The sequence below is a fragment of the Misgurnus anguillicaudatus genome, chromosome 3 (assembly GCF_027580225.2).
Source record: "Misgurnus anguillicaudatus chromosome 3, ASM2758022v2, whole genome shotgun sequence".
Classification (NCBI taxonomy): Eukaryota; Metazoa; Chordata; class Actinopteri; order Cypriniformes; family Cobitidae; genus Misgurnus; species Misgurnus anguillicaudatus.
In genome coordinates this window covers 43051875-43062843 of record NC_073339.2, presented here as the reverse complement: position 1 = coordinate 43062843, position 10969 = coordinate 43051875, and the positions used below count along the sequence as shown (strand labels likewise).

The following is a 10969-nucleotide window of genomic DNA, read 5'->3' as shown; positions in this document are numbered from 1 at the left end:
TTTAAAGATGTACTTTGCATAGTAAATGTAAGATAGATGTTTTTAAAAAGTACCCACCCAGGATGCACCAAATGTTTACTTTTGAAACCCATCTTTCTTTGCAAGTGTGTGGAAGCAGGCGTATATGCAAAGCTGTCGTATGTGGGCGTGGCGAATGTTGATTCTTTGTCCATTCATACCAATGAAGGGCGGTACAAAGCGCGCTGGGGGCGTGTCTTGCTTTCAATCTGAAGTTGCGTGGTGAATTCATCGAGGTGATGAAATGGTTACAAGTCCCTCGATCCGTATAATCGGGCACAAGACACTTTCGAAACGAAAACAGCACAAAAGCAATACGAACAAGTGTTTATTATTACAGGATGATGTGCTCCGAAACGGAGACGTGAGAGCGCGCACCGAAGAAGCACACGCTGGACTGTGAATGTCTGGATTTTCTCTATTGAACATGTTAATGTGTGGAGATATAACTTCTTAAATTAAGCAGACATGTGGCCGACTTGTTTTCTTCTCTGCTGCTGCTTGGTCTTCACGATCGATGTGCTTAAGATGAGCGCCGCGCAGTCAGGTGAGTGACAGCACCCGTGCGTAAAGGTTGTTTGGAGAGCTGCGCACTTCACCGGCGCGCGCTGCTGTTAACGCGCACTTTACTGTACTACTGTATGTAAACGATTACCGATTGAAAGATTATGCCGTGTGATGCGGGTGCAGTTTATATCTTAGCTTTATTATAAAGAAATGAGTAGACGTTGCATCATTTCATTTCTTTAGCGGTCTATGCAGCATAATAGAGAGATCTAATGCATCCAACAGTATGTTTCATCCAGTGCTTGCTTTGTGATATATTGGCAAGTTAGTTATCCAGACATACCAGTACCCTACATGTGTTTTGTTTCTGTTTTAATTCAAATCATCATGCCGTAACACGAAGCAAAGTCATAACCAGTGGTTTGCTACTGTACAATAACTGTACGAGCTTTCCGACCTTCGTGTCTGTATTCGGTCTATTTTAATGTGCCAGTGCGCGTAACGGAACTTGGTGGAGCGCAGAGCGAGTGCGCGCTCAACGGAACGCGCATTTCCTGCGCGTTTGGCATCGCGCATCGGACCCCTACGCTGCGCTCAAATAGCTGCTCAGCATATTTCTGCAGAGCCACTGTGAGAAGTGAACCCGGCGTTGGCGGTGCATGAATTAAGTTTTGTTATGCAGTGCATGGACAAGGAGAAATGGGGTGAGGCATGATATAAGCAATGCATCTCAACCTTTTTTTTTACTTCACAATAATATTTAAAGGCCCTGGCCCTAGTGAGAATTTCTATCCAATAAATGATTCATAATTAGAAAGTGTATGCGTACACTGAGGAATAACTTTGACATTGAGTTGGCTAGCTCATTTTATTGTTGCTTTTGCCTTAATACATCAGTGTTTATACACTCATTGTCCTCGAGTACCCCTCCCAGAATGTCAGATGTCTCCTCAATTTAAACACCTGATTTAACTCATCAGCTTGTTAGGGAGACACGTTAACCATTCTGGAGGAAAGGAGACATCTAAAACTTTCTATGAGGGGGTACTTGAGCAGGACCAGGACCAGGATTTTTTTAAGTCATATTGAGGCTCGCTTGGAAGTTTGCTGAGGTTCCCTATGGGCCCCGGACCCCTTGTTGAGAAAACACTGATATTTAAACAAAGAGTGAATGTTGTGATGCCAAGCATGATCAACATGTGAGCAGAAAGGAACACTTGATCTATTGTTTTTGATGTTGATAAGTGGTCAGCATATGAGTACATTGATGAATGAAAAAATATGTTCTGTATATTTTGAATAGAATTTCTTTCATACTTTTTTAAAGATCGGGCCCTTGGTCACAGTGCTGTTTATAGTGGGCTCTGAAATAACTAAAAAGTTCCCAATATATATTTTAGGTACAGATATGTATACATTTGATACCAATATGTACCAATATGAGGTACTAACCCCAGTGACATCTAGAGACCATTTTTGACCATTTGTCTGATCAGGTTGAATGTAGGCTGTAATGAGAAATGATTCAGCTATTCATATATTTTTCCTTTTATATTTATATGTATCTTTTAAGTGTTTGCTGTGTCTGGAGATGAATGACACAGCATCTGACCCAGCCTGAGATGTGACATTTAAGTTCTAAAGGATATTGACTTTGGAATGCATTCAGATTATTACTCAGCGTCAGATCGGATTAAACTCCATTTGAGAGCCCTGATGAATCTCTCGGTAATTACACTCGTCATTGATATGATGTCTAGACAAGAATGTGTTTTATGAGCAGGAAACGTTTGCTATTCCAGCCAAGTTTAATCTTTTGATTAGTAATGTATCTGTCATTGAGTCATAACGTTAAATGACACTTGTAGCTCATGTGTCTTGCAATACAACAGAGAGGCATTTTGTATTGTATTTACACATATGCTTTCTTTATGTATTAAAGAGAATATATTATGCAAAATCGACTTTCACAAGGTGTTTGGATATACATATGTGTTGGCAGTGTGTGAACACAAACACTCTACTGTTGTTAATGTGATGTCACACTGATAAACCCTCACCCACGGCCACTGACTGACTGATTTTACCCAAAAGCTTTTTTTAATGTGTTTGTTGGCACATTGTAATGTGGCTAACTATACTCTATTATTAAATTAATAATGCAGATAAGCAACTACAGTCATAAAAGTACAGCCATGCAATTTCTGTTTGCTTCTCATTCTTATAAATGATTACAGTACTTATACTAAAAAGAATGATTATTAAACTATTATACTAAAGAATAGTGATTCATCTAATTATAATCTATAACGGTTTAGGAAACCCACGGATGAGCCAGAGAAATTTTCTTTTCACTGGCTCGAGAGTTTGTTTTCTTCACCACTTGAAATTCGTCCCAGAAAACAAACGCCTGCTGGTTTCTGTCAGTGGGTGGTGGGACGTCCTCTGTCCCATCGTCCCTCTTCACAGTCCTGACACTCGACTGTCCTTCAGTCAATCTTCAATCTTCTTGTGACTGTTTGGTTCGGTTGAAATGGAAATGGAAATGTGATGCGTTATAGAGGCTAGTGATTCAAAGTTAAGTCATGACAGCTACCAAAACAAACCTCATCGTATTTGTTAATAGCTTTGAAAGTTATGTTTAGCTTTAGTTTATACTTCGCTCTGAGTTGGTGGTTGGTCATTGCTTCATATGATGTGAGGAAACACAGACAACAAAGCAGTTTTTCATACAAATATGAATGTGTTTAAAATGTGTCTAGCAATGCGAAAATACTTAAAGAGCACCTATTGTCGATTCACGTTTTAAAATTTCCTTTGGTGTGTAAGTGTATTAGTACATGTTAATGATGCAAAAGGTACCCCAAAGTAAATGATGATGCGAGTTAGCGTCTCCGTAAATCTCTTTTCTTGGACTACAACAAACACACGGATTGTAGGCAACAGTTTACTTCCTGGTATTGGTGATGTAGCCAAGATCAACATTATCATAATTCCTCATACTTGGACTCAAAGCCTGTAAGTTAACTCCTGTTAGCAACAAAATCTTCAAAGATGGTAAGGAGCGTCACATTTCCAGCTGACATCAGAGGTATTCAGGCAAATTACAACATACAGATTAGCTGGCCAATCAGGGAAACATCGCTTTTCAAATCCATGCATTTCAGGAAGAGGGTGAAATCTGGAGCTACTAAAATGTACGGAAAAAATATGTATTTATTAAAAATGAAATAATATTTATTTTTAAATAATTGTTTAAAAAAAAAAGATACCCATATATATATATATATATATATATATATATATATATATATATATATATATATATATATATATATATATATATATATATATATATATAAATGTAGCTTAAATAAATTGATTGCAACCACTTACCTTAAAAAAAATAATAAATTGAATCAATATTTTTTTTAGTTGTATGTGTAAAATAATGTGTTTCTTTTTTTTACCATAAACCACACGAACACATTATATTATACCAAATACACAAAATAACGTTGTTTTTAGCAATGAAATAGGTGCCCTTTAACAAAGATGTGAGGAAATATATATTTGCTATGCAAAATTATATGAATCTTCAGCCTGATCTCACGAGAATTTGTACATATTTTACGAGTTGGCTAATTTGTACAATTTCGTACGATGTGAATCGAAACGTACAATTATCATAAAAAACAACAGCAAAATCCCACCCCTAACCGTGCCCTAACCCCAACGTCACGGGGGCAAAGCAAATCTTACAAAAACCAACATAAAATGTGGTGGTACGAATTAACAACCTTGTAAAATGCGTACGAATTGCAATGAGATAGCATTAGAATGTTTGACTTTTATTATTGTTGCCTGTTTTTCCTGGATTGTCTCAGACATGTGACTCATTTTGGGGTTGTGACCCAATAAAAAGTTCAGCATGCTTCAGAAGGGTAAGAGAGTTTATTGTAACTGTTTACTATAAATGAGTGGTATGCAATGCAGGTAGGAAACAATTTGTCATCTCAAGATCTTCATTTTGCGTCAGCGACCCTAAAAAATAAAAATTTGTTGGATCAGAGAGAGAAAGAGGTGCTTAGTAAACTGAAGGAGAAAAGAGACAAAGAGAGAGAAAGGGTGAAAGTTAAAGACAACTGTAATCTTCAACATCTCTGGGCCTCCTTGTGTCTGTCATGACCTCAGTGTTTTTTTTTGTTTTTGTTTTTTGTTAGGGGAGATAGAGGGTATATGTTACCTTGCAGTCCTATAGAAATATCATTGCTGGTCCTTTCAGTTTAAAGCTTCATAAAACTGTTTGGGTGATGGGGTGTCACCTTGGATTACTAGTTCTTCAAAAGGACCTTACAGAAAGCATCATCTTCGCTTTATGTTCGTCTTAGCAGAGTGGATACCTCCATGATTCATTGCTTGTGTTAGTCAGAGAGGAGAACGTTTTGTCTGAGAGAATATAAAGTGGACTGTTTGGCGAACACTGAAATTTTATATTATAATGCAGACAAAAGACTTCATTAGAGTTAATGTTGCATTTGATAAAAGATACAGACTGTTCAACCGAAAGTCCAACCAAATTTTCTGTAGACTGCCATATGTTAACAACATATGCAACATCACAGGCTTGGTTTTATATGTTATTAACTCTGACTAACAGAAAGTCTATTACTTGTACTTTTTTTTGGAAAGAAGAAAGCAAATAGTTTTATACTGAAGTTGCTACAGGCAAGAGTGAAGTGTTTAATCCTTCAGGTCGTTTCTTGTCTCCTAATATCATGTCAGGTTTCTAAACAGCTTGGTGTTTAGTGGCAGATGTTGGCACCGTTTCATTTGGTCGTTCAGGTGTCGGTACGGTGGCCATCAATTAAAGTTTTATCAGTCTGGACCAGGCCACTTACTCGGCACATGTCAGCATATACAGTAAAACATCAGAGCCATGCAATTCATCAGAAATCTCCACAGACAGCTATCATTCACAAAGTTCGACTCATCACTCAACCATTAATATAAATCATTTAGTTAATGCATTATTGATTTTGTAGTTTAGTTAATATGTAATAGAGTATTCAGTTGTTTTTAACATCGTGTCTGGATTAAATTCAGCAAAATTTGCAAACATTATAAGGTATCAAGAATTAGTTATTCCGATATTTGTTAGATTTTGGAGTATTTATTTTAGTTTAATTTAATTTTTTATGCATAACCTTTTTAGACACACCTTAAATGAGAAATCAATTTTTGCAATGTGTTAGGAAAATAAACTAAATAAACATCTTATTGTTTTTATGTAAATGTATGACACAAATACTGTTTCAGAAGGTATTTTACAGTGTGCAGATCCAATGAAAACTCTACACAGATTCAGTGTGGATTATCCGAGCCTCCGAACACTAACTCTCTTTAAACTCTACTTTAACTCTTTATTGTCTATTTATAGCTGGCCAGAGAGTCATTGGAAACCTCTTAAGGCGGGGTGCATGATTTTTGAAAAACGCTTTGGAAAATGAAGTCGGCCAAAACACACTTGTAGCCAATCAGCAGTAAGGGGCGTGTCTACTAACCAACATCGTTGCCTGGTTTGCATATGTGTGGGGCAGGTCTATCAAAAGAAGGTCCAGATGCTATTGGGGCAGAGCCGGCGCCAGACCATAACTGACAGGGGGGCACACGGCTTCCAACGGGGGGCACGCAATTAGCAACAATAACTTGCAAAAACAACGCATTAAAACAACAAATACAGTGCAAGCACACACTTATACAACTGTTACAGACTGTCACTCATTACAGGCTTGTTACAGACTGTCGCTGCGCTCGCGCTTTGCTCGACGCAACAACAAACCGCCCACGCGCGGCGCAAGCCATTGAAATGAATGGGTTTCTTAGGACGCGATGTGCGCTGGGCTGCGCTAAGTAAAAGCCGTTATGAAAGCCGCTTTACCATAATCACGTCGCATTGCTGTTAACGGTCGATAGCCACACTTCACATTTAAGCTTACGTAAATTAAAACAATGCTAACTTACCTTTAAAAAAGCTGAAGCCGGTGTGTGCGAACAATAAACTTCCTTAAAACAGTGTCCTGTAGATTGGAAAATTCCACCTCGACCTCTAATCTCCGAGTTTGAGCCAATCGGTGTTTGCATGAAGTCAGATGGAGCAGGTGGTGCTGGTTCTTTCTAAATGTTCTAATATCCATATTTTGCACGATCCATAAAATGCCGCGAAAAAACACGTTGCTAGTATCAAGTCACAAATACGCTAAAGCCTAATGACGCATGAGACCCGGCAATACAACCAATCATAGAAACTGGTCTATTTTTATTAAAGAAAACATATATCAACTATATTTTCCTCATTTGATTACATTAAAAGTCATGAAACATTCAATGTTTAATTTATTTTAATTATTCTTGATATATATTAAATTAATCAAAAACTGTGTAGGGGGGCACAACAACCTGTTTGGGGGGGCACGGCCCGCGAATGCCCCCCCTTGACGCCCTGTGTTGGGGTAGGGGCGTGTTTGTTTAGGTGATTTCAAATGTCAACATTGGCTTTTAGAGATCATGCACCCCGCCTTTAATTGTTTTACCCCTCTGGAATAACCGCTTCTTGTAACGATAAGAGTTGCATGTAGCTGCTGAAAATGGACTGTGCATTATATCAATGTTGTATTATGCACATTTACGTTTTATGTATATGAAAATACCTGCATATGGTTTTGCATATCTGATGCTTGTGAGATTAAATTAAGATTCGGCCTGTTTATGTTACAACACAACTATCAAACACTAATTACACACTGGCAACTGCATAGCAACAGGCTAAAAAACACTAAACCTACCAAAACCATAATAACCAAATAGTAACATCCTGGCAACCACCTTCATGTGAACATTTAATAATTAATATGGTAATCTATTCAATGGTGAAATGTTAGCAGGAGTTGTGGTTGCAGTCTGACATTTGTTCCCCAAGTAGTGTATTCTTTATGTGACAATGCTAATTATGATAATAGTTTGTTTTGATTATATGCATTGTGTGTTTTCTCGGATTGATGTTTCCAGCTGTTACAGTAGATGTGAGCAGCGCTGAGGGGTGGAAAACAATATTTGGGCTTTTTTGTCACTGGGATATATAGGCTACAGTATAAAGAGATTTTGGAGGTCTGATGAAAAAGTTTCATGAAATGAAAAGGACAGCGGTTGTTTCAGTGTTTAATTTATGCCTGCATGTAGTGCATTAACATATTAACATTAATTAAACATGTTTGGCACTGTAGTGCCACATACCTCATGATGAGCAACATAAAGTTACCCAACCGCAATGTAAAAGACAAGGACACATTAAAGATGTGATTAAAAATCTAGGTTATTCCATAAAATCAGAAAAACTGAAAATAATCTTGACGTGGTCTTTTTTCCGCAGCTGTATATATATATATATATATATATATATATATATATATACACTCACCTAAAGGATTATTAAGAACACCATATTAATACTGTGTTTGACCCCCTTTCGCCTTCAGAACTGCCTTAATTCAACGTGGCATCGATTCAACAAGGTGCTAAAAGCATTCTTTAGAAATGTTGGCCCATATTGATAGGATAGCATCTTGCAGTTGATGGAGATTTGTGGGATGCACATCCAGGGCACGAAGCTCTCGTTCCACCACATCCCAAAGATGCTCTATTGGGTTGAGATCTGGTGACTTTGGGGGCCATTTTAGTACAGTGAACTCATTGTCATGTTCAAGAAACCAGTTGGAAATGATTCAAGCTTTGTGACATGGTGCATTATTCTGCTGGAAGTAGTCATCAGAGGATGGGTACATGGTGGTCATAAAGGGATGGACATGGTCAGAAACAATGCTCAGGTAGGCCGTGGCATTTAAACGATGCCCAATTGGCACTGAGGGGCCTAAAGTGTGCCAAGAAAAAATCCCCCATACCATTACACCATTGCATTAATGAGAAATTGAACAGGTGTTCCTAATAATCCTTTAGGTGAGTGTATATATATATATATATATATATATATATATAAAAACTCAGGAATTTGCTTATTGCCAATCAGTTTAAGTTGGTTCAACTTGTTGTTTTAAGTTGAGAGGATGTGACATAACTTAGTAAATTGAGTTAGGTGAACTACATCACCCAAAAGTTGTGCAGCAAGTTGCTTTAAAAAAGTTAAGTCAACTTTTAATTTAATACAGTGTTCACATAGTTTTATCCAAAGCTACTTAAAGTGCATTACATTAAACATTTTATCATGCATGTTTTAGGGATCGAACCCACAAACTTTTGGGGTGCTACAGGAACACACATATAAATAGAGAAAGTAAATTTAGGAGTACTTGGCCCCATCACGTAGGGCCAAGATTTTTGAGTTTAGCAAAATACACTATTTAACATTTGAAGTGGATCAAAACCTTTTATATTAACAATTCCCATTCTTGTCTTAGGACAACTTTTTACTTTTTTGATCCACTTAAATGTAATTCCACCTGAAATTTCATCACTGTAATGCACAAAAAAATCTTCATGGTGTTCAAATAGTGTGATTGTCTCTTAATCAATATTTTTTATCTCTTGATTTTGGGGTCAGATTTGACCTGCACTTTTTTTATTTACCCTATTTATCTCAAACTTCTTTACTAAAATGTTCACCATCTATATGTGTGTTACAGTGCAGGTGTAATAAAAGGTCTTGTAAACACAGAAGAACAGTCCACATTAAAACCGCCGTCTCTAATTAGTTAAATTAGCCGGAGATCAGAAAGGGAAATGAGTTGAGATGTGCGGCGAGGACATTTGCTCATTTGCATGACAACACATGTTGGCTGCTCATTACGGGCAGCGCTGGCAATATGGCGTCTGATTGGACAGATTGCTCATCAGGACAGTCCAGTTCCGCTACCCCACCTGGGACCCTTCGGCATTTTAACAAAACCTTTTAGCGCACCAGAATTAAACAATCTGTTATCTACAACTCGCTCGCGCAAGCAAATCCTTTTAAGTATGTGTGCGAGATAAGAACGTAGAATTACATTTTAATACACACACAGGAACACCTCTTCGCATTTATTGTATAGATTGAGACATAATTAAGTAGAGAATATTTTCCCTATAGAGCACAACAGTAGATTTCCATTAGGAAAAAATCAATCTTCTCTAAAGAGAAATAGATTTACATTTATGCCTCCGGCAGACACTTTTATCCAAAGCGACTTTCAGTGCATTACATAGTTTATGTCAGCATGTCTGTTCGTTGGGGATCGAACTCATGACTTTTGCAATGTTAGCACAATGCAATACCAACTGAGCTGTTTATACCTATTTTTTTTTAGGATATTTAAAATATACAATCCATGTTTAATAATAACAATAAGCCAATGCAATTCCATTATTGTACTGTTTATATAATTACATTATTTCCAATGCATCATTGGATTATATTTTATGTATTTTATGAACACTGTAAAAAACTTTTTAACTTTTTAAATTACTTTTTAATAAGTTTCCTGGTTGCCTGAAATTATTTTTTTTTACACAATTTTTGAGTTAACTAATATTTTCAAGTTGAATTAACTCAAAATTTGAATGCAAACAGGTAACTTACTTTTTAAGTTGAACCAACAAATCTTTTATTACTTTACAGAGTTGATTCGCTGTGTTCTCGGCTTTAAACTTTGAAATTGAGAAATTTGACTTCCATATGAAGAAAATGAATAGAAAAAATACTTCAGTACAAGGCTTAGGAATAAATAAGCAGCCACTGCTCTGTTGTAGAATGACATCCTTGATTTGGCCATTTTTTTTGGCATCACACACTCGGTTATGAGCCATGGTGGTTTTTTCATCCCTATATTCTTACGGTGCCAGTCAATTAACACAAATCCCAATTACACAATGAATCCTAAAGCGATTAAGGGTCTCAACGGCACGCCAAAGTCTAATGCCATATGTGGTCTCTGCCGTGCCCGCTGTGAGCTCAGCCGAGTCTTAGTCTGTTGCGTCTGTCACACTTGCTGGCAAAAGAGCTGTTCTTTGTGAAATGAATGTGTCCAGCTAGATGGGATGTTCAATTCATCAGCCCCGCTCCAGACTGGTTTGATAAATGACACGAATGCTGTCCTCCATTACACTCGCGCACACACGAATGACACAGTCTGAGCTCGGACTGTTCCGTGTGTCAAGCGTCCGAGGAAATGAACTAAGACGTTTATAAGGCTCCGATATAAATATGCATGTAAATAAACATATTGTTTAAAATGCATTTAATCTGAAATTAATAAAGGAGACAAAAAAATAGCAAAATTCAATCAAGTGAAATAATTATATGACAGAGCATTTGGATTATTTAATGATGGATGAATGTCTTTTGGAGCTTTGTCATGTTGACACCAAAGAAGATAACGTGACTGTATTTTTATGT

The 10969-nt window shown here is 37.2% G+C and overlaps 1 protein-coding gene across 1 annotated transcript in view; it reads left to right on the top strand.

The window, feature by feature from the left end:
- Positions 1 to 210: 210 nt before the first annotated feature.
- The window catches only part of LOC129445034 (receptor tyrosine-protein kinase erbB-4), a 200894-nt gene continuing 190135 nt past the window's right edge, over positions 211 to 10969 (top strand). Inside the window, 1 exon segment of the mRNA XM_055206118.2 lies at positions 211 to 565. Coding sequence (XP_055062093.2) covers positions 487 to 565 — 79 coding nt within the window. The 5' untranslated portion in view covers positions 211 to 486.